The 24,027-nt window shown below is 44.4% G+C and overlaps 1 protein-coding gene across 1 annotated transcript in view; it reads left to right on the top strand.

Annotated features, from left to right (window-relative positions):
• The window catches only part of EEPD1 (endonuclease/exonuclease/phosphatase family domain containing 1), a 76,056-nt gene that overhangs the window by 32,604 nt on the left and 19,425 nt on the right, over positions 1-24,027 (top strand). The window contains exon 2 of the mRNA XM_053261330.1: positions 10,817-10,868. Within this exon, the coding sequence (XP_053117305.1) occupies positions 10,817-10,868 (52 nt within the window). The remainder of the gene's footprint in view (positions 1-10,816; positions 10,869-24,027) is intronic.

Below are 24,027 nucleotides of genomic sequence, written 5' to 3'. Positions count from 1 at the left end.
CTAGTCCTCTTGTGTATACATGCTTACCTCTAGAACCTTTAGGAATATGCCCATCATCCTCCCTTTTGCTATATACCTCTAAATGTGCATTTTCTCTTTATTTTATGTTAAAACATCTGCATTCCACCTTTCTGTTTGGTTTACTAAACATCTATCTATATAAAAAGTCACAAAAGAAGATGTATAGCAAACAGGTCGATAGGCACAACTGTCCAGAGAACACCAATTAAGAGCAAGAACAAAACCAAGGCCCTGGCAGCAAGAACTGGATTTTAGTCTACCGTGAGTGCCCTCTGAAACCACAAAATGACAGAAGACAAGAAACGAGTCAAACAAGCCTCCTGGAGAAGGACTAGTAGACAAAAAGCCTGTTCCACAGACCCACCTGCTTTATCTCAAAAGGTGGGATGTGGGGGTGCAAGGAAACAACAGTGCCTCCGCCAAAGCTGTCAGTCAGCAGGTAGGTTCAGATAGGAGGAGGTCCTTAAGATATCTTGGCCTCAGCAGTAAGTAAGTAAATTTTATTTACAGTCTTAGATCAGTAAAACAGTAAATATGATAAACTACTTCACTCAGCTGGCACAAATACAGAACAATTTGCCATTGTTAACGTTGCTGCTATATCTAATCACTGATTTACTATACCCACATTCTCAAATGTTACCAAGATTTGTGGCTAACTCACAATGAATTCTACAGACCACCATGCAAAAGGGCTTTCATGGCATTTAAAGGGATTTAAATTCCCTTTCCCTGCTAAGGGCAGGAGGACCATTCTGGAAAGGTATGATAGTACTCGGCACGCCGCTTTTAAGATTGTAGCCAGTAGCTGCCACCCTGGAGACGTGCTGACACCTTGCTCACAGTCTGGTGACATGAGCACTATGGAGCTTGCTGGGATGTGGCTTTGGTGGACCACGGAGAAGCTCCTCTGCCCTGAAAACAGATGTTGACGGACCACGGTTGGACTAACGACTGCGATGTGATTCACGGTTTGAAAAATTAACCACAGGTCCAGCAATCTCCTGTTTACTGTTACGTGTGAATGTGGCCAGTGTTTGAAATGTGTTGCCTGAGGGTCAACCTAGCTTGCTCATATCCCAGGGCAGTCAGGGCTTCAGGGGGATATCCACATGCCTGAAGTTTTCTACTATAGCCAGTTTCCAGATTATTTGTAATTCATCGGCTAAGGTCATTGGGGCAAGACCAACAGGGGGAGAAGATCAACTTCAACCAAAAGTTAAAGATGATAATCCATACCCTAGTCTCTGTCTTCATTGACCCGGGCTTTAGCCGCAGGCCCACCTTTGGTACACAGCAGAGGCACCTGTAAAATATTTTTGCTCTCAAAAATTTCTTTTGTGTGACCTCCATTGGATTAAAATTAGAATATGTCCCTAGTTGAGTTCCATACCGAAGCTGAGAAAGAGATTTCGCCTCAAATAATTTGATGGCTGCAGGAACACAATGACCTTCTCTGGCTCGATAAAACCTCAAAATGACCGCAGCACGTTTTTGGGCCATCTGTACTACATATTCACATTGGGCCTTCTGCCTGCTGGTGGCATGGAAGACCACTCACAGGTGTTTAAAGCACTCAACTTGTTCTCTCCATTTTGGGCCTTTCCTCTTGTGATACATTCAGCCCTGTAGAGCCAGTGCTATAGGCCATCTTGAGTGGGGCGTGTTCAGTCCATTTTCAAATTTGAGGTGAGGCTTTCTCTGGCAGCCATACATTTTTCTTAGCATCTGCTTGCAGTGGGTGCAACTGCACAGATTTCCTCACCGGTATGTTGCACCTGGGTTTGTACCACCACTATAGGACCAAGCAGAACTGATTTCTTTTTAACCCTCCAAACCTCCCTTCTATTCTCTCAACACTAACCCCACCCCCCAAGTTCATTCTAGTCCTCTAAAGGGAATTCCTGACTTATTATGTAGCTGCTACGTCAAAGATCCATTTATTCTCTATATTGATGTCTATAATGTGCTCCCCAGAGAGGTGTGTCCTGGATTCTAGCAAGTCCCTTGGATGTTTCTGTGCATAAAATAGCTATGGGGGTGGGGGATCCCTTGAGATTAGATTTTTCCTGCACAGTTGCATTTGTGCTGCAGTGTAAGTTGGAGTAAATTGTATAATATGTAATTGCTGTCAGGATCTGGTCTTAGGATCAGGATCTGGTCTTACAAGACTATCTAGAAAAAGATGAGGCTATTCACACGGTCATACAAAATCAGGCTAAGGGAGCCTAGCCCGATTTTGTATGACTGTGAGAACCACCAGGCTCGCAGCCGAGCCCAGTCTCACCAAAGCGGGTCACCCGCTAAAACTACCCTCCCCTAAGCCCAGGTTAGTGGAGCGAGCGCTTCGCTAACCCGGTTTTTTGATCATGTGTTGCAGCAGCGCAGGTCCGCGCCACAGCAACTCACGAGTACACCCCCGACCGGGAGGCTTAAAAGCAGCCTCCCGCCTCGGGGGTCTCTCCAGCAAGCCCTGCGCGCTCACGGCCCCTGATCCCCGCGTGGCCCCAGATCCCCCCCCCAGCCCTCTCTGTAACAGAGCCAGCAGTTGTGTGGGTGGCCAATCCAGCTGCCCAGGGCTGCCTCCCTGCTCATCTGCGGGGAGAGTGGGCTAAGAGCGGGCCCGCTCTCCCTGATAACCCTCTCGAGGCTCACTGATCGTGAGACCCGCCTCAATGATGTCCCCCAGCATGCATGAGAGAACTTTGGCTTAGTTAGTAGAGACTCAGTCTGTTTTGTTGGCTTGTAGAACGGGGAGAAAATTGAATGGTACTCTTGGTTAGAATTACAGAGATAGCTGAACTATTCCTTGAACGTTTAAATCAAAAGTGCTTGACATTTGGCATTTAAAGCAGTGGTAATGCTTGTGTGCAGTACACAGAGCAATGTCTGTCTGAGCCTACCACTATTGGCTAATCTGAGGCTTGATTTTCATATATCAGTACCATTAAACTCCTCATTGGGGGCGGGGGCGGGGGCGGGTGGGAAACAGCAGCATCCCAATGGGCAAATCTACTTGTTTACTTCGTGGTTTTTAAACATTATAAAGGGGCATTGAGAATGGGCTGCAAGCTTAATTTTCCCCACTGTGGTTTTTAGCAGTCATGCAGCTCCTCGCATAAAACTAATAAGATGCTTGTGGAATTAGAAAGTTCTGTCTAAAAAACACTCATTAAAGAATTGGCACATGGGGTTCTGTTCCGACTACTTCTTTCAAGTGTCTGCAGGTATGAGGAACAAACGGATTGGGGTTGGTTTTCAGCTTCTGATGATGTTCCAGATAAACAGGCTAGCATCAATACTGATTTTATGTTGACTAGGGACTTGCAGCCTTCCTTATTTATAGTTTTATGTTGCACTTCGTCTTTCCTTCAAAAAGCTCAGAGCAGCATACACAGGGTTTTCGGGCCTAGCCAAACTTGGATCAATGACAGTTATATAGAGTCTTCTGGGTCAGCCAACCATACCCCTGTGGTTCCTCAGGTCACCTGGGCTGAAAGGTTACGGTACTGCCTCTGGCCATGATGTGGCTTGCCCTTCGCCGAACCAGGCCCAGTTTGGCAAGGGCCATTTCAGCCCATTTTTGGGACATTCAGGCCCTTTTCCTGGTGCTGATGGCCATTTTGGAGGCCACCAAGCATGCTCCTTGGCCATTTGTGAAATGGTCCTTACAGAACCCGGGGGAGGCCAGTTGGGGGTGGGAGTTGTCAGTGAGTAAAGTGTGTGTGTGTGTGTGTGTGTGTGTAGTTTTTTGTATCTTCTTTTTAGTTTAGAACCCCCAAACTGGCTCAAATTTGAGCCAGCCTGGGGTTAGGATTCGGTTCCACAAAACTGAAGATGCCCACTTCGGACTCGAACTGAACCAGGCAAACTGATTTTGTGCAGACCTCTACTCCTAGCTTAATTTATCTTGGGCTTGCCACCTGGCCCTGCTCACAGATGATACAAGCAAATCAAGCAAGTAAAGCTTTTGCTATCATTTTATCTCCCTGATGGAAAGAGCTTGCTCAGTTTATTTATGCCAGGCTGCTATTAAAGACACAGGAATCTGGTAAATAAACCCACCCACCCACTCCAAAACCAAGTAGTTACAGTCATAACTAATCTGCCTACTTTTCTTTCACTGTCCTTACAACTGGACTAAATTTGGTCCGGATCAATTAGGCAGTTCACAAGTTAACCCACTTGAACCTCAGACGTTTATGTGCTCGACAACTTGAATTGGGGTGGAAGACATCAGCACAAACTATGCCTTTGAGGTGTCCCTATGTGTCTTTACAGCTGTACCAAATTTAGTCCAAATCGGCCCCCATTTGCGCCTCAAACGTTCATGTGTCCACCAAATTGATTTGAGATGGATGACATCATTACAAACTATGCTCTTGAGCCATCCCTATGTGTCCCTACAGCTGTAGCAAATTTAGTTCAAATCATGCAGTTCATAAGTTAGCCCAGTTCCATCTCAAACATTCAGGCATTCGCCATCTTGAATGGTGTGGAGGGCATCGCCTCAAACTGTGCTGTTGAGGTATCCCTACAACTGTATCTGATTTGGCCGATAATGGTTTTGGCATTGTGATGTTGATTGGCGGGGGAGCACACACATTCACACTGACAGGTGATCTCATAAGCTTACTTAAGGTAAGTAGGCTAAAAAAAAGTAGCAACACTACTCTAAAAGTGGCTGTGAGGGCAAATGAAATACAGGAAGCACCTAGTGCACTAAAAAGTGGTAGGAAAATAACTAACAAGTTGGTGTTGATATTCATCATGCCTAATTATTATAAATATCTATTTAGTTCTATGCTGAGACTGTAGCTCCATAGTAGTATGCATTTGTTGCATACAGAAGGTGCTAGGTTCAGTCCCTGACATCGCCAGGTAGGGCTGGGAAAGATCCCTGTGTGAGACCATGGGGAGCCACTGCCAGTCAGTGTAGACAGTACTGAGCTAGATGGACCAAGGGTCTGACTCAGTTATGTGGCAGCTTCCTGTGTTCCTGTGCTTAGAAGCAGTAATGACTATAGCTCTGCCCTGTGTATACACAGGGTGAAAGCTGCACATCTGTCGTCAGCATATTTATTTAAAACATTTATACCCTGTTTCTCCAGCACAATGTTGCTCAGGATGGCTCCCAACAATATCTCACAACGAAGCAATATACAATAAAACTAAATGAGCAGCAACACAGTATAAATGTTGGGCTAAAGCTGGCTAAAAACGGGAATCCCAATTAAAATTAAGTTTAAAACTCAAAGATTGGACTAGTACAGACAGTAGGTTAAAACACTGGAAAGGCTGCTTCAAGAGGAGAGTCTTTAAATCCTTTTTCAAAAATCTGAAGAGAGGGAGGCTGGTGAAGCTCCTCTGGGAGAGCTTTCTAAAGCTGAGAGGTCACAGCCCAAGAAAACCATGTCCTTGGTCCCTGCCAACTGAATCTGATGCAGAACTGAGGGCCATGGCAGACTCCTATGGGCAAATGCAGCCATACCTCAGTTGGAAGAGCATCAGCTTTGCATGCAGGAAGTGCTGAAAGAGACCCCTGCAGGAAACCTTGGATAGCCGCTGCCAGTCAGTGTAGACCAGGGATTCTCAGCGTTGGGTCCCCAGATCTTATTGGACTTCAACTCCCGTAATCCCCAGCCCCAGTGGCATTTGGTTAGGGATTATGGGAGTTGAAGTCCAATAACATCTGAGGACCCAACGTTGAGAATCCCCGGTGTAGACAATACTGAGCTAGATGGACCAATGGCCTGACTCAATATAAGGGAGCTTCCTGTGTTCCTATAGCCCCAAGATGTGTAGGGCTTCAAAGTTCAAAACCAGGCTTTGAATCTAGCCTGGAAGCAAACTGGTAACCAGTGAAGCTGCCACAAGGTGGCTGTAATGCTCATGAAGTGATGATGGTAGCCACAAGCATCCTTTTCGCAGCATTCTGAACCAGGTGAAGCTTCTGAAGCTTCTTCATGGGCAGCCCTGCACAGAACATATTGCAGTGATTCAATCTGGATATAACACATCCGTGGGTGGCTGAGGTCAGGTCCAACTTCCCCAAATAGAGCCATAGCTGGTGAAAGACTCTCCTGGACACTGATGACCAGCGAGCAGTTTTATATTTTGTCCTACATGGAAGTTGCTTTGGTGTGTAGAAATCTGTAACATCTGAATTGGCCACAGTGTGGGGTCCTGGGAGACACATCTTTAAAAGACTGTGATGTAATGCGTAAGTGGATCAAAAAGGCACCTTAGGGAGCAAGAAACTGTTGGGAATTAATGGGAGATCAAAGTTTTCTCACTGAAAGAGCTGCATAGGATTTGACTGGGGCAGTCTTTTAAAACAGGGAATTAAAAAACACCTTAAACTACGTTTGATTGCTTTCAGGGTTTAAAGCAGTTTCGCAGGGATGCAGAACTAAGCCCCTCAGATTACAAATCCTGAAGAAAAACAATCCCTGCTGTTTCTGAGTTCCTCCCACAGCCCCTTAATTTTATTTTTCACTTTGTTTGTGTCAGGGAATGATGGTAAGTCATTGACTCTTTTTTATTTGCACATCCTCAACAACAACAAAAAAGTCACAATTTAATAAAGGGCTACCAGTAATGCAGAATCAGATGGAGGAAAAGATTCTTCAGAAGTATGTAAAAACAATCCATGAGGGAAATTAGACGAACAAAGCAAAGGAGCTCAACAGAAAATGTTATTTATTTGCAAAACAGTGTTCTATATTTGGAAGTCGTAAGCCAGCTATTGTTCTTACGCTCTTTGATTGAAATGCTGGCCCTTTTGCTTCCACTATGTATGATTCTTTTTAAATCAGTTAAATGAGTCATCCAGATTCAGTTTCTGTAAAGAGACACAGACACACAAGGCGCTTGCACATGATCAGAAGGGGGTGGTTTGAGGCTTGGATGAGTCCTTGCCCTATACTGGATAGACGAGCAGAGCCTTCTGCTCCCAAAGTGCCACGCCAACGAGCTTGGATCAGGGAAGTCCCTCCAAGGACCAGGAGAACCTTCCCACAATGCACTGCACAGCCAGGAGGCAGGGACCCCCATGACATCAGCAGCCATGTTCTGATTGGCCATGAGGGGACAGGAGGCAGGCCCAGCCCTATTCAAGCCATTGCTAGCACAGGTCCATAGAGTGTGCTATGCAAAGTGGCATATTCACAGCAAACAGCCCCTCAAGCTGCAGCACTCTTACAAACATGGCGACCAGCTGTCAGGACCTGAAAACACCAGGAACATGATTGACAAGCCTACGTACCGGGGGCCCTGCTCTTCACTAACCTGGGTTAAGAGCAAGGGTTAGAAGCAGGGTTACCTAGATTTGGACTACTAGGCCTTGGGGCATTTGTCCTGGTTCACATGTGCATGCAGCCCTGGTTTAGAGGCAGATAATCCAGATTTAGCTGCTTGTGTGAAGCGGTTTACAGACTGTTATTCCCAGTCTTCCTTGTCTGGCAAAAACTTCCAAAAACTGATGGCTCCTGTATCATTCATTCCCTGATCGTGGTTGCTTTTGTTGTTGTTGTTGTTTTGTTTAATGGAACATGTATAACACCGTGTATTTTCCATAATTAGAAATTATTTTAACTTCTGTAAGATAGGAATGCCCTTTATTAAATTAATATTAATATAATAAGTATGTGTTATTACAAATGCAGAACTTTCATAAAACAAAGTTCTACTATAAATTGATTAAATTCCAGTGCAGATGTAATGCTGGCTTCCTGCAAACAGTGGTTTGCAAATCAGGAGCCAGTCTCGGGAATGCTTGATCCTCCCACTCCGCTAAACCATGGTTAAAGCCCACAACAGGGCTGTTGAGTAGTGGAATGAGAGGGTAGGGCCATGCATTTCCCATGGCTGGTTCTTGGTGTGCAAACAGCATTATATCTGCACTAGGCCGGTGACTGCAGTTCCAAACTCACTCAGGAAGGAGCAAGTCCCATTGAACTCAGGGAAATTGAAAGCTGTTGTGTATGGTGGCTAGAAAAGACTTTAGCAAGACCATCTTATTTTGCTGGTTTCCAAATTGTTGTGTTTTTCTTTGATCATCAAACTTCATGCTGGTGACTGAGCAAAGAGGCACCTTTTTCAAATGATGATTCTCTTATATTTAGCAAGGGGAGAGCAACTGGCCCTGTCCAGCCCCAGCACAGCACCCTCCAGTGGCTGTTGCTGATGTCTGCCTTATGTTCTTATTTTTAATATTGTGAGCCCTTTGGAGACAGGGAAGCAGCTCACAGCATTCAGCAGAAAATCAACAAAACAAATGCAATATAGTGGGCCTTGACAAACCTTATTTGGCCCCAGAAGCCAGCTCAGAAAAAATTTAGGTGCCAAACTGCCCTCTGCTCTGTACGAGTGGATTGGACTCAGTGCTTGCCCCCATCAATGCCTTCTGCTGTGTGTTTGAGGTGGGGGAGCAGACTCCCTGCCTTGCTTGCTCCCTTCTCCTCCTGGTCACGTTCATCTGGCCCAGGCAGGCAATGGATAGATGCATCCAGGATGAGAAGGGAGCAAGCCAAGTGGGGCAGGTTGTGCCTTCCTCCTCCTGGTCATCTCATCCATCACTTGCCTGATCAGGAGGAGGAGAGAGCAACCTGCTTTGCCTTGCTTGGTCACTCCTCCTGTTTTGCATCCATCTGACCTGGCAGGGTGATGGATTGAAGTGACCAGGAGGAGGAGGAGGAGGGAGCAAACCCACTCCCACCATGCTTGATCATTCCTCCTGCCAGTTGTATCCATCCATTGCCTGGCTTGGGTGCCACACTTAAATTTTCAAGTGCCATGGCAAGCTGGTTCCTGGGAATTGTTGAATCCTGCAATACAAATGCAAACAAACAAACAAAAACACAAACACAATAAAAGGTCATATAAATATTTCCAGAGAAGCCACTCTCAAATACCAAATTGTACCTAAAAGACTGGTGGGATTTGGAGAGATGTATGTATATCCTAGTTTAGGGAATTCTACAGTTAATGTTTGGGATTAGAGGTATGAGTGAAACAAATTTGCTGTGGATGATTGATGTTTCTGTGGAGTTTGTTGTACATTCAAGGTTCCTTGGTGGAATGAGGCAAACTGCCAAGAAAGTGTGGATGGGTTGGCTTGGCTAGGACATATTACCCCAGTTCAAATGTTAGACAGAACCATTGTTTAATCCTGGTTCCTTGCAATGTGCATGAACCTTGGGCTTGTGTGCCCCCCAGCCACTTCTCCTACGAAGGACGTTTTGTGCTTCTGTTTTGATGAAGCCGGGATTTTCTGCGACATTTGAATTCAGCAAAGTCCAGATTAGTATAGCCAAAGTTTCTGAACCGGTCAGATATGAAACTGGGATCAGCTACTGGTTAGAACAAACCAGGATATGATATGCTGAGTTTGTGGATGTCACAGCAAATCCTGACTCGTCTTAATTGGGATGAAGAGTTACAACTTGCTCTGACTTACTGGTGTAAAGAGGCTTCTTTGCCAGCATGCCTGGTCTTTCTGCAGCTCCCTCCTTTTGCCAGAACTCACTCTTACCCCTGGACTTCTGGGCTGAAGTCCAGGGCCTCCACACCCCCTGGGGCCCCCCAAATCCTTTTTAGTCTGTCCCAAGAGCTGTGATTGCATTACAAATGTGTTTAAAATACTGTGTGGGTGGGGCCTCCAAAGGCCATTAGGTCCAGGCTCCAAAATTACCTAGGTGCACCTCTGCTTGACAGTTCAAAACACACTGCAGGCTTGTCTCCTGGCCCCTGTGTGATATATGGATGATCATTTTCCATGGCTGGCTATATCACGGGCACTAAACAACTTTTTTTTTTTTTTGCCAACCTTTGTAGTCCTTGGAAAAGTATAATATATTGGACAGCCAGCAATAACTGCCTCCTATTTTTAGATCAATTGCACTGCAAGTCCTGTAAAAACCACTGAAGATGTCCAATCAGTTCGGCTTTCTACATGAGGCACTGGTGCCAGGTTGCCATCTGCCATCTAGATATATTGATCTCTCCTTCACCATGCAGTGCTATAAATCCTGGCTTGGTGATCGTGCTTCTTTAAGAACCTCATGCTTTCCATGAGTCAGCACAAAAGCCTGGCTAAAGTTAACAGATAGAAAGGCCATCTTATTTCTTGTCCTCTTCTCTCTCTCTGCCACATTTTACAGCATAAGGCTATATTAAAACACTGCCAGACTAAAGCTCTCAAATATATTTCAAACAATCTACATAAACCTGTGAACCAACTTATTTAAAAGTCAAATGTCTGCCTGCCCCACCCCCACCCCCGTCTCATCCTGTATGCAGGTTTTGCTCTATGGTACAGTCTGTGTTTCAGCACAGAAGCATTTGAAGGGTGACTTGCATATTTATCAAATCTACATTTGTGAAGGGTGGGACTGTAGCTCAGGGGTGAAGCACATGCACATGTTTTGCATGCAGAAAGTCTCAGATTCACTCCTTGGCATCGCCTGGTAGGGCTGGGAAAAGATGCGTGTCTGAAAGTGCTGCCAGTCAATGTAGATAATACTGCTCTAGATGGACCAATAGCCTGACCTGATATGAGGCAGGTTCATATGTGTTCATGTGATGAGGATGATTACGCCATGTCACAACAAAATGTCGGCAGACTTAACTTGGTTATTAGACAGCAGTGTAGATTGGCTTATTTATTTTTAATTCTGATCTAAATTTTAAGAAATGATTTGCTTGATAGGAAGGAAGGAAGGAAGGAAGAAAACATCGATTTTTATCCACCCTGACTTTAAATGACACATTTTCTGTACTTCTCTCCCTATAGCATCAAGCTTTTGGCTGTGCAGGAGTTGGTTGACCGAGATGCACTGGAAAAGGTACTTTTAAGTTGTTCATAAATCACAAATCTGGGCAAGCACATATCTTATTTTAGCAGCAGGATTCCATATTAGCTGGGAATCATGTAATATAAATGACTGCCCCCCAACCCCTCCCCTGCTACCCTGCTTTGTATTATGCAAAATTTGTTTCCAACTTTAATGTGCTGTCTTTCTCTTCACTACTGTGCGGCAAACAAAGAATAAGTCCTCTCTTTTTTTGTTCTGTGGACATTTTCAAAATCATTATTAGTAGCCACTAGATTATGTCCTGTACATCTGCATTTTCAATAGGCCATAGGGTTGCAAACTGACTGAAGCTATTCCTGAAGATTCTCCCCTGTCCAATATTTTGTTCCAATATTTTTCACATTATCTATCACACCGCTAACTTTCCAGGATTACTTTCAGCAGTTAGCTGGAAATTGATGCTGATTCCTGGAGACTCCAGATCAATCCTGGAGGGTTGGCAACCCTAACAGGCCAAGATCCAAAGAACCATGCAGCTCTTTCTGCATGTTCAAGGAACTTTGAGCTTTCGTTTCTTCTCCCCCATGCTACATGGCAAGCCACTTTTAAAGATGAAATGAATTTCAAAGCAGTTTGTGAAATGACTGGGTTGTGTTTGTGCATGCATGTGTAACAGTGACCTGGTTCAGACATCCTCTGGAGCCATGGTTTAATCCTGGCTCTGCGTGATATTCATGAGTCGTGGGCTTGCTCATGCTCACTATCCATTTCCCTTTGTGGGTAAGTGAAAGAAATTTTAATCCCTGTTTAGAACAAACTGGGATTTATTGTGATGTCTGAACCCAGAAAATCCTGGTTTGTTCTAACCACAATATGAAAACAAACCAAGATGTAAAATTGGGATTCAGTATCATATCCTGGCTTGTTCAGATACCTTGGTTTAATTACACTTAGTGATGTGGGTTTCCCCAGAAAATTATGAATTATAAGCTTTTCTGATGACCTAAATAGATTCTGTTTAACTTATCACGTTTATTTTATATAGTAAACAAAACTAAAGCACACCCCTGGTTAATGTTATGAGCTATATAAATATCTCACAATTGTTCTTAATAGCCACAAGTACTTGAATTAAAATATCTGATTAGAAAAGAAATCAGTAAAGCACATTTAATGTTCAAAGCTCTATATGAAAAATTTTATTGTAATGTTATTTATTAACTCCGCCATCCCCAAATTAACTCACTCATTGGATCCTAGCCATAACAATGTTTTAAGTCACTTCTGTCCACTTCAAATGGTGTCATGTGAAAACCAACTTTTTGGTAGCTTCCTGATTCCTCTAGCTTTCTGCTTGATTATGCAAAGTACCCCAGAAGCCATGGTTGAGCCATACGTGTCAATGTATACAAATCTAAACTGATGCATGTAAGTTTTACAAGACTTTGAAAATGCTGTATTTTTATTACATACCTCATATTTTTTCCTCTAGCCTCATAAAATATAGCATTAGAAAAACAAGTTGAAGGTGTTTTGTTGTTTTCCCTTCTGTTATAATTTTCTTCCTGGCATATCTGGCATTGAATTGGGCAGCCCCAACTGCGTGTTTGAAAAATGTACAGTACAAATGCATGGCTTGCAATGGCTTTCTCTCTCTATTTCTCTCTCTTTTCCCACCCCAGTGAGCTTTGGAGTACATTTTAGCCAGATCAGTACTTTATCGTATTAAACCCATTGTTATCTTTGTTAGTTCTAAATCACTTTCATAGCAAAACAGACTGTTCATGAGATGACTGTTAAGCAGAAGAGAGAGTTATGCATTGCCCCCAAAATTTCTAGTTTCTGTTGACTTAAGTGAAGAGGTGGCAGTTCCTCTGCGAAAGACACTATTAATATGTACCTTTTTGTGCACAATCCATGCTGTGTGCAATATATGTATCACACATATATGCACAAATTAATAGGGATTGTGATCAAGTTTAAGTGGTGTGTAGCTGGGTGCATACTATCTATAGTATTAGGAGTGGCTTGTTGATCTTGTTACCACAGTAACTTGAGTTTATTACAACTTTTTTTTTAATGATGCATCTAGATGTGGAAGGGGAGATTGAGGCATTCTTAACCCCTGAAACAAGTCAACTTCGCTTTCAAGACAATTGTTTCAGTTAGGTCTTGTCAACTTTTCAACTTGTCAACTACCACTGACCCCTTTTCCTGAGAGCTGACCATGGTTGGATGGTGTCAGAGCCAAGCTGGTGTTGTAGGTGGCCATACTCAAATCTAGACTCGGAAGGTGCCTTTATAGCTCCTGAGGCCAGTGGCTGGAACGGAGAAGCTAAAGCAGGAGGAAGGCCAGGCTCTGAATATTTATACTAACTCTGGCCAAACCAGAGTCACCTTACTGCCTGTCAGTTACAGGAGCTGTAATGGACTATTCCCATTCTGTGTGTGAAGACATCTCTAAGAGTTGCTCATACATGGCCCCAGGTAGCTCACTAGACTAGGTCTCAGACAACCTAGGACCATGAGGCTTTTTGTTCAGGTTCTGAAGTCCCTGCCATGTACTGGCTTCAAACATATTCTGCGTGAACCTTTCCCCTCCCCTTTAGATCCTTTTAATATGCGGTGCCAGGAATGTAATCTCTGTCCTTAAGCATACAAAGTGTGCACCCTATGGCTGTAGGACTACCCATTTCCTCCCAGATTGCTAAACCATTCTTGCTCCAAATCCTCTATGAACAGATGTCATTTTACTCACTTAAAGCCAGCCACATTTACACACATCTAGGGCTGCGTAATCTTGGTTTCCCTCAATTCATACAACTATATTAAGGGGAGGGAGAAGTATCCCCCCCTTCCTTTTATCATGACTTAATATTATTTCTGCACACAGAGGTCCAAGTTAAAATATCTTTATCTTGGCAGTGCTGTGGTGGACAAATGACCTTGGCTCACACCATTGTCTTAGATTTGTTGCCAGTTGCTCTCTGAATACATAATTTATTTTAGATTAAAGCAGTTCTTGCATGGTATGAATGCAGTGCTCAGAGAGAAGATTTGAGTCAATACTGTGAACATATCTGCTAAGCTGCATTGCCATGTACAAATATGATTAAGATGTTCTGACTATGATTGAAGCCTTAAAGTATTCCAAAATAATTAGTAATTGTAACAAATGATTGGAATTGCATAACATCCAACAGTGTTTCATTATGAAACGGTTAAACAGGAAATTACAGTTTGAATGATATTCCAAAGCAGGAAGGCATAAACCATGTTCTGGAAATCTATGTTTAGCTGCTACAGAAGTACCTGATGTATTTCTGCTGGACACATTTGTACAAGGCATAGTGCTTCCCCAAAATGCCCCCAATATGGCCTTCCACAAATGAACAGTTTTTACTGTACAGTATTTCACAAAGCTAACCTGGGGATTGCATGACACTGCCTGCCAGAGTTGGTCAGGTTGATGATCCTATTTTTATACTTTTATGATGAAGGTTGCTTCATTGCCCTTTACAACTTTAGATAAAATAAATGTGTGTTATGACTTTCCAGTTACTGCGCAGCTAGTAGGAGGAGGGGCATAGCTCAGTAGCAAAACACATACTTTGCGTGCAGAAAGGCCAAGGTTCTTTGCCTGCCATCTCCAGGCAGAACTGGGCAAGGGCCCTGCCTGAAATCCCGGAGAGCCACTCCCAGTGAGAGTAGGCAGTACTGATCTAAATGGACCAATGATCTGACTCAGTAGGAAGCAGCTTCATGCATACCATGTATCTGTATGTACTGGTATAGCATAATGACTATTCTGACACAAGCTGGGTTGCTGGTTCCAGCAAGGGCCTCAGAAATACAGGAGAGGGAGGTGACTCTTTCAGTTCCTCTTCCTGTTGGACTTACTTCACCCTGACCTAACTTCTCTCTGGAGGTCCCAGACCCATCCTTTGTCCCATCCATTTCACCCCCGGCCTTGCTGAGTGAAATCAGAGCTGTACATCCTCCACACCCCTTGAAGTGCCTTCCAGGTCCCACCCCTACCACTGACCTCATCCAACTCATGCCAGACCTCCCTGTCTCTCTTGACCCACCCACTCCCCTTCTGTCCTCATCTCCAGCTCTCCCTCTGGGTCTAGTGGGCCTAGAAGACCACCTGCTTCCAGCTGTAGGCAGAGGTGGGATCCCACTTTTCCCAACACTGCCTTGTAAATCAGGCGTTGGTGGCGGTGCAGAATCCTGACAATGATTAAGAGTGTTAACCGGCGGGGGACTGTCCAAACCTTTCTTTACGTAATGTGTGTAGTAGATGACCTTAAGTAAGCCCCTGTCCTCAGCCCTTCATCTGCAATAGAAGGATAACAGCACCAGCCTGCCTTATAGAGCTGTTGTAAGGATGATTGAGATAATGGATGTGAAGTACTTTGAACCATTGAGGTGCAGTGTACAAATGCTGAGCAAAGGTCTTTGCTTAGTTCTATTTATTTTCAAATGGTTAGCTTCATATATGTATGTGACATGCAATGTTCTCTCTAATTTTTTTCCATCTGTGTATGGCATGAGTTTTGTTCTGGGTGGCAGTATCAAGGCAGTATGTGCACACATGCATTCAGAGTGGGGCCTTCCTGATTCAACCTGAGCGGGATCTAAAATGAACTGAGTGGACATCAAAAAAAGTGGGAGCGCACGCACATGCGCACGCCTTAGAGGAAACACTGGTGGTATGCTGTGCCCCCCCTAAAGTGCTATATCAGGGTGACCAACCTGTAGCTCTCCAGTTGTTGTTGGACTACAACTTTCCATCACCCTCAGTTGCAATTTGCAGTTGGGGATAATGGGAGTTGTAGTCCAGCAAGAGTTGAAGAGCCTCATGTTGGCTACTCCTGTGTTATATAAAAGTATATCGGCCTGTTGTCTGAGCAATTGGCTTGACACCAACTGGCCAGAATGTCTTGCTTATTGAGGATGCTCGGAGACATCTATGGGAAGATGTGTCTCAAATTTTACAAACTGTCATTTCTCATAGAAGCTGAATGCGATAGTAAGGTGGCATTTCAAATAAGAAACAAAATCCCAGGTGGATGGCAAGCATGCATTGACATTTTTGAGTTGGATTCCACGTAATTTAGAATGAAACTATTCTTGCATTTAAAACAAAATGCCAAAACGTTGGTTTGCCAGCAGCAATTCTCAGTATTCCTTCCAGGCTAGGTCTCTTGTCTTATAGGCTGGTTTTGTGGCCATCTGTCACTGAGAGAGAATGAACTGTGAGGGACTGAAAAGGCACCTTTCAGTATTCTCCCTGCATAAAGGGGAGGAAAGGATGTGTGAAGAGAAAGGAGCTGAGGAAGGGATTTAAGTACAGTTCCAGCATATTTCTTCCTTGATATTTGTCAAGGATGACAGCTAGTTTTACCAAGGCATTGTAAGTGTGTTTCTTGGGAATCCACATATAAGTCTTCCCCTGAAAAGCGAAGTGCTCTTTTGAATAGGGAGGGCAGACTTTTATTCCTGGAGGGGAGGCCTCTGGACAGTGGTCCAAGAGACAGAAGTGTATTTTGCCACTCAGTTCAGCCCCTACTATGTGAGAACTACTTAGTATCAGGCAAACCCCAATCTGAAACCCTGGAGAGCTGATAGTCAGGATAATGGGAGTGGTTGTCCAACAACATCTGAGGAACCCGGGGTTGGCACCCCCTCATAATACTGAGCTAGGTGAGCCAATGGCCTGACTCTGTAGAAGGCAGCTTCATGTATTTCTGTGAGAGCGAAGCCATATTCACTTAGGTTCAGCTCACTGGTAATTTGTGTGCAGGATATGCTCTTAGAGATCTGTACACAGATATACAGTTATTCACACATTATTTTCACACATTATTTTCAGTGCACATATAGGATACTTTTGAACCCTGCATTTGCTGCTCCAAACAACCTCACAACTCCCCCTCACTTTCACTGGGTGTCTCAGTGGAGGGGGAAGGAACAGAAATTCATAAAGGAAAAGGAAGGGAAAGGGAATGTTTCTTTAACTATAGAAGTGCCAGAGTGCTCATCGATTCTCCTTATCAAATAGCTGCATTCAGAACCAGAAAGGCACTCTCCAGGACTTGCCCCTCCCAAAATTGGTTACAGAGCCAGTAGCGCACCTCAATAATTTTGGAGCCCCGTCCTGAAGGGCTTTGGAGACCGCCACCCCCCCGGATTGAGGGGTGATGGGGGGGAAAGTTAAATCTTTATTTTAAAAAAACCTTTTTCAGATGCCGCAGGGATGTGAAGACAGGTGGCAGACGCCTTTGCGCATGCATGCAAAGGCCCCAAATGGGCCGGAAACGGTCCTACCATTTGGGCGGCAGGTGTGTTCAGGGAAGGAGGTCTTGCCCCCACCTCAGTCTGCACCCCGCCAGCTGCCCCCTGTCTCTGCTACCATCCCCACCGTACAGCGGCAGTTGAAACAAGTTTTTTTTTAAAGATTTAACTTGCCCCTGACCCCCCTCCTGTGGGCAGCAGTGGGGCAGGGCAGCGGCAGGCTCTGGGGATGCCTCCAAGAACATTTGGAGGGCCCCCCTGGAGACAGGAGGCCAAGGACCAAATCCCCAAGGTCCATGGCAAAGTGTGCCTCTGTTCAGAATCCTCAGTTGGCAAAATTGCTGATCCGTGACTTGTTATTAGGGAGACTTCAAAGCTAATAACTCAGGAAATACTGGATGGATACCCCTCCCCCCACCCCAATGCAGGACTATGCTTTGATGTATACTTAATTAAAAAACAACAACATTGAAAGGGATACTAAAAATATTAGAAGAGATGGACAAAAAACATTTTCTAAAGTTTGTCTCAGTTTTGAAAACTGTTGCACCTCAGGCATTTTACTTCAGAACTGCACCAGATTTGGAGGGGTGATGTTATTTGCCACCTATTGATGTCTGGAAACTTTCAAGCAGATTGAACAGATAGTTTTAGTTTTCTAACCCATAGAATGTTCAGAGCTTACAATGGTAGAATGCTGAAACAACTCCTCATCCTAACTATACTGGCATTACCATGCCAGTACAGTATAATGTTTAGCAGAATAATCTGTCATCTTGTGCTCAGGTTAATTGAAAGGTTTGTTTGGTGTTTTTAAGACAAATTTGAAAACTTGCTCACATCAGCTGTAGTCCCGTATAACTCATTTAGGTTGCTTGTATCATCAAGCCAAGATTAATTGTTTAGCCTTCAAGCCCAAACTAACTGAATTAGTACACATTGTCTCTGATATGTGCAATTTGCTGGTTTATCAGAGTTGAAGCAAATTGAAATTAATTAAACCAAGCTGACCTGAGAAAATTGCACAGTTCCAAATGTTCTCATAAATCTGTGCTTTAATTTAATGCTTGAGCCTGACTTCTGCCAGCAAACAAATGGGTTGTATAGACTGCTGTTGAAGCAGAATATTGCAGACAATGTTTAATGGGAGTGCAATTGTGTGAAAAGGAAAGATAACCATCTCTAAGCTGTTCTGTAACCAGTGAGCCAAAGATTTTTCTTTAATTCTTTTTGATGGCTGGTGACTACAAGAGGCATCTGATCTGCTTGGAGAAGAGCTGGTGACAAGAGAGGGGAGCTGGTCTTGTAGTAGCAAGCATGACTTATCCCCTTAGCTAAGCAGGGTCTACCCTGGTTGCATATGAATGGGAGACTTGATGTGTGACCACTGTAAGATATTCCCCTCAGGGAATGGAGCTGCTCTGGGAAGAGCATCTAGATTCCAAGTTTCCTCCCTGTCATCTCCAAGACAGGGCTGAGAAAGATTCCCGCCTGCAGCCTTGGAGAAGCCACTGCCAGTCTGTGTAGACAATACTGAGCTAGGTAGACCAATGGTCTGACTCAGTATATGGCAGGCAGGGGTATAGCTAGGGGAGAGGGGGCCGGTGTTCATCCCTCTCTCTGGCGTCCCCCCCAGAGTGAGGGAGATAATGAAGGAAAATAGGGAGGGATGGACCTGGAGGGCCCTCAGGAGCTGGGGGCCCGTGTTCTTTGAACCCTTTCGCTCAATTATAGCTACGCCTAAGCTCAGGAGGAAAACTGGAAGTCGGAAAGTGGAGACATAAGTCTGGATTTCCCAACTGAGTGGGGAAAAACAACCTGGGCTATATCAGTTTGGGAGCTGATGTTGCTTTAAAGCCCAGCCATCTCCAAGTCCTTGCTTGCTCAGCTGCCCCAGTCCAGAGAGGGCTGTGCACATATAAGAGCAGGGCTGTTGCCTATCCCTGTTTAGCAGGAGAGGGAAAATGTATGTGCAAACAGAAGCTGCATGTATGATTGCTCTTTCAATTCCAAAGCCAGAGCTGTGCACATGAAACCTTTTAAACACAGCTGAAATCCTACTGATTGACAGTTTGGGAGGGGGACTGAAGTGCTGGATTCAATGTCTGCCCCTCTCCCACACCCAGAACTCTGATCATTCCACACACCCCTTCCGCACCAAACTGCTGATTAGTGGATTGGCTATGCACATGTTGGCTGTGTCGTGTGTGTGTGTGTGTGTGTGTGTGTGTGCGCGCGCGCGCGCTCCACTGGAACAAAGCCAACCTGTATATTTGCAAATAAACGCATAAAAATGTATTAAGTCTTTGCTGAAAGGCATAATCTCATACTGCGTGGGAGGAGGCAATGGTAAACCCCTCCTGCATTCTACCAATGAAAACTACAGGGCTCTGTGGGCGCTAAGAGTCAAAATCGACTTGACGGCACACTTTACCTTACTGTCTCTTCAGAAAGAAACTGATCATATAAAACAGGGGTTCCCAACCTGAGTCACTCTAGAAGTTGCTGAACCACAACTCCCATCATTCCTAGCCACAATAAATTGTCCCTGAGGATGATTGGAGTTGTATTTCAGCAACATCTGGAGTACTACAGGTTAAGGAACCCCTGATATAAAAGATTGCCACTGAAACCTCTTACTGTTCGGGGAAGTTAGAGAGTGGGATGCAATATTTTGATGAAAATTGTGGGGTCATCATCCCAGTATTGTAAGCAGATTTTGTAAAAAATAAATCAGTATTTAGAACTGATGCCTCACGTGCTTGCTCTGCAAAGTGTGATTAGTGCAATGTGACTTGATTTATATGTTAATGTGTCTGCTTCTTCATCAAAGCCACTGTCACATAAATGGACTAATATATAAAATAGTTCTTTTGTAAATATTTTTCCATTCACTTTGTTGAACAGAACACAGTTGCCCAGACTAGTGGCCTCAAGGTGATGGTTTATGCAGTGCCTTGAGTGTCAATAGCACTTTATAGACTTATAGAAGTAAAGCAAAACAGGCCCTGCCCCTGAAGAGTTTACAGTCTATATTTCAACAGCTGGGGAGGCAAAAGCAGGAGGAAAGGCAAAGGTAACAAAACAGTGAAACTGGAGAGGCAAGAGTAAGGTAGGATGAAAAGGAGCTAATGCAGATAGACATACCTAAGCTTCTCTTCAGTTGCAGCAAAGATGAGGAGTTAAAGCTATGGAAGATTCTGAGGGATTTTAAGTAGATGAAGTCGTGGAAACTCTGAGTGGGAATTCCAGGCATAGGGAGAATGATATATTTATCATATTTATATACCACCTGAATAAATAAATATATGGGGGGGGGGCAGTGTACATAATCCAAATTACAATATAAAAATAAAACAATTAACACAGAATAACAGTTAAAACAATTTCAGAGTAAAACAATTAATCAGTTTCAAATTAATTTTAATTAAAAGCCTGAGAAAACAGATGTTTCTTAAGGATCTTTTAAAAAGCAATCGGAGATGGAGAAGCTCTTATTTTGACAGGGAGTGCATTCCAAAGCCCTGGGGTAGGGGTGTGCACAGAAACGGCGGGCCCGGTTCGGTCCGACACCCCTTCAAACCCCCCCAGTTCAGTTTGGCCCGGGGGGGATTCATGGACCTTAAAAAATTTTTTTTTTTACTTTACCCCCTTCGGGGGAGTTGTTGGAGGTGGCAGGGGGTTCTGTGGAGGTTCCCCCTCCCCTCGCCGGCCTCCCTTACAGCCCAAACTGGCCCAGTCGGGCCTTTCCCCTCCAGCATGGTGGCCATTTTGGAGACCACTGCATGTGCAATCGGCCTCTGCATGATCCAGGCCACACAGAGGCCAATTACACAGGTGCGGTGGACACCAAAACAGCCGCCATGCCGGAAGGGGAAGGCCCGAATGGGGCGGTTTGGGCTGTAAGGGAGGTCGGTGGGGGAGGGGGGACCTCCACAGACCCCCCTGCCACCTCCAACAACTCCCCCAAAGGGGGTAAGGTAAACACATTTTTAAAAATAAAATAAAAAATGGTCCAAGAACTCCCGAACAGTCAGGGTTGGACTGAACAGGGGATGGTTCAGTTCGACCCCGAATCATCGAACCCGTTCGACGTCAAACCTGTTTGCACATCCCTACCCTGGGGCATCCACAGAGAAGACCTGGCCCTGAGTTGCCACCAGGGTGGATTTGATTTAAATCAAACTGATTTAAATCACGATTTAAATCACTACCAGGGTGGATAAAAATCAATGATTTTTTTAAAAAAATAAAAAAATGGATTTTTTTGATTTAAATCAGATTTTTTTGATTTAAATCTGATTTTTTTATTTAAATCCAATTTTTTTGATTTTTTTAAAAAAATCATTGATTTTTATCCACCCTGCTAGTGATTTAAATCGTGATTTAAATCGTGATTTAAATCAGTTTGATTTAAATCAAATCCACCCTGGTTGCCACCAAACTGGCAAAAACTGTAACCAACCAGACAGGATTGATGACAAAGGAGGCGTTCTCTTAAGTACCCTGGACCTAAGCCTTTCAGGGCTTTATCAGTAATGACTAGCACTTTGTATTTTGCTTGGAAACATAGCAGCAACCAGTGCAATTCCTTCAGAATCAGTGTTATGTGGTCCCTTCAGGTTGTCCCAGAGACCAATCTGGCTGCCACATTTTGTACCAGTTGTAGTTTCCAGACTACATACAAAGGCAGCCCCATGCAGAGTGCATTGCAGAAGTCAGGCCTGGAGGTTTTAAGGTCATTTACCATAATATTTAAGGTATAGAAATAGAATAAATAAATAAATTTATTTCCAGAAATGGGCATAGCTGATGTATTGGCCAACACTGATAAAAAGCAGTCCTGGCCACTGCCTCAACCTAAGAAACCAGAGGGAGTTTTGGATCCAGAAGCACGCCCAAGCTATGTACCTGATCTTTCAGGGGGAGTGTCTAAACTATCTCAGGGAGAGCTAAACTATCTCTCGGGTCTTGACCCACGCCCAAATCAATACCTCCGTCATACTTTGATTCAACTTCAGTTGATTCTCCCTCATCTAGCCCATAACTGCCTCCAGGCAGGCATTTAGGGGAGTTATGATATTTCCTGATGAACTTGATAGGGAGAAATAGATGTGGGTGTTATCAGCATATTGATAACACCCTGCACCAAATCTCCTGGTGATCTCTCCCAGAGGTTTCATGTAGATGTCAAAGAGCACGAATTGCTTCTTTGCCATGCATATTGCCAGAGCATAGATCTTCAGATGTGCTCTATGTTGTAATCTGTGGATTCAAGTAGAGTCTTTCTCAATTTGCACTCTAGTTGTCTACCTCACCACTTCAGCTCCCGTAATTCTTCCAAATACTACAGGCTAATTTTAAAGCAGGTCAGAGAGGACACTTAGGAGCAATTGTGTCTACTTCTCTGGTGAGTTTGTTATTCCAAAGTTTGCACCAGAGCATCGACAGAATCATTGGCAGAGCCAACTCGAAACCCTTCCAAGGCTTCTTGGAATCCTTTTGGATCCAATAATCTTCTTGAGTGGACCAGCCTAATAGGTCCTTCATCCCTGCAGAGGTGGGTTGTCATTGCAAGCCCTACCTTGGTGGTCCAGCTGTTACAATGGGGAAATAACAGGAGCCCCTACCCATGGAACCCCACCCTGATCAGAGCAAAAGTCCAAATTGCATATGTGACCAGCAACATGCGCAAGAAATCCCTTAAAACCTATTTGTTTGGTCTGGCCTTCCAGGGTTTTTAATTGTTGAATGGTTTTAAACTGTTTTAAAATTGGTTTTGTATTGATTGTTTTTAAATGACTGATTCACGGGTTTTGGTTTATTGATGTGTACCACTCAGAGCCTTTTGGATAGGACAGTATAAAAATGTAATAAATAAATAAGCATGTATCGGTTCAGAGACTACTTGGGATAGGTCCATAGCAGTCATGAACTCCTGAGCCACTCCTAATAACCCAGTCCCTTTGTAAACATTGAAGCCCCTCACCACCAACAGTCTGGGCAACTGCAATGCCAGCCCTGCAACCAGGGACTTTGTTGAACAAGCGGGGTGATCTGAACACCAAAAGTGGTCCCAGTCTGTCCTTGGTCCCTAGGTTTAGGTACAGATACTCTATATGGGTCAATTCCCTGACAGGGAGCCTGGTAAGGAAGACAGTGTTCACAGCCACACCACCTCCACACCTATATCCTCTCACCTGCTCCATCACAGAGTATCCTGCCGGAAGAAGCTGGGACCAGCCTGGACCACTAGTTTCGCCTGACCAGGTCTCCGTAATGCATAGCAGGTCAGCTCCATCCAAAATCAAATCATGGATAATCTCCAGTTTGTTTTGCAAAATGAGGCTCTGTGGGAGATTGGCACTGCTCCCCAATATCAGAGAGCTGGAAGGAAAAACAGCTATCACGTTTCTGATTTACCTTCCCCTATAATGGCCCGCTGACCTACGTAGCAATGCCATGTCTTCACTGATTTCCCACCACCGCTGGAATGGCCACTCCAGAGTCACCTCCCATCTCTGGGCAACCCAAGACACAAACCTTTACCAGACACAACCAATAATAAGGTGACAATTCACCACTATCAGGAAGTCCTGCCCCAGCCCTCAGTCCCACCACCAAAGGCCTCCACCATGGGATGGCTCCCTTTGGCTGTGCCCCTGGCATGGCTCTCCTTTATAAGGGCCAAAAGTTAGCAAAAAAAACCCACCAGGGACTTCTACACACATGGCTTTTAGTTCGCATCCCCTCTGGAATGGAGGGTGTGAGTCTACATACTGTATCAGCTGGATTTCCCCTGAAGTCCCTGCGAGCTATCAGGGACCAGTACACACCCAATTCTGCTTTTCCCCAAATTACTGCTGCACATTCTAGCTTCCTCTATTTG

This window comes from Hemicordylus capensis, chromosome 6, assembly GCF_027244095.1.
Source record: "Hemicordylus capensis ecotype Gifberg chromosome 6, rHemCap1.1.pri, whole genome shotgun sequence".
Classification (NCBI taxonomy): Eukaryota; Metazoa; Chordata; class Lepidosauria; order Squamata; family Cordylidae; genus Hemicordylus; species Hemicordylus capensis.
The sequence above is the reverse complement of the archived record's forward strand: the minus strand, read 5'-3'. Positions and strand labels throughout refer to the sequence as shown.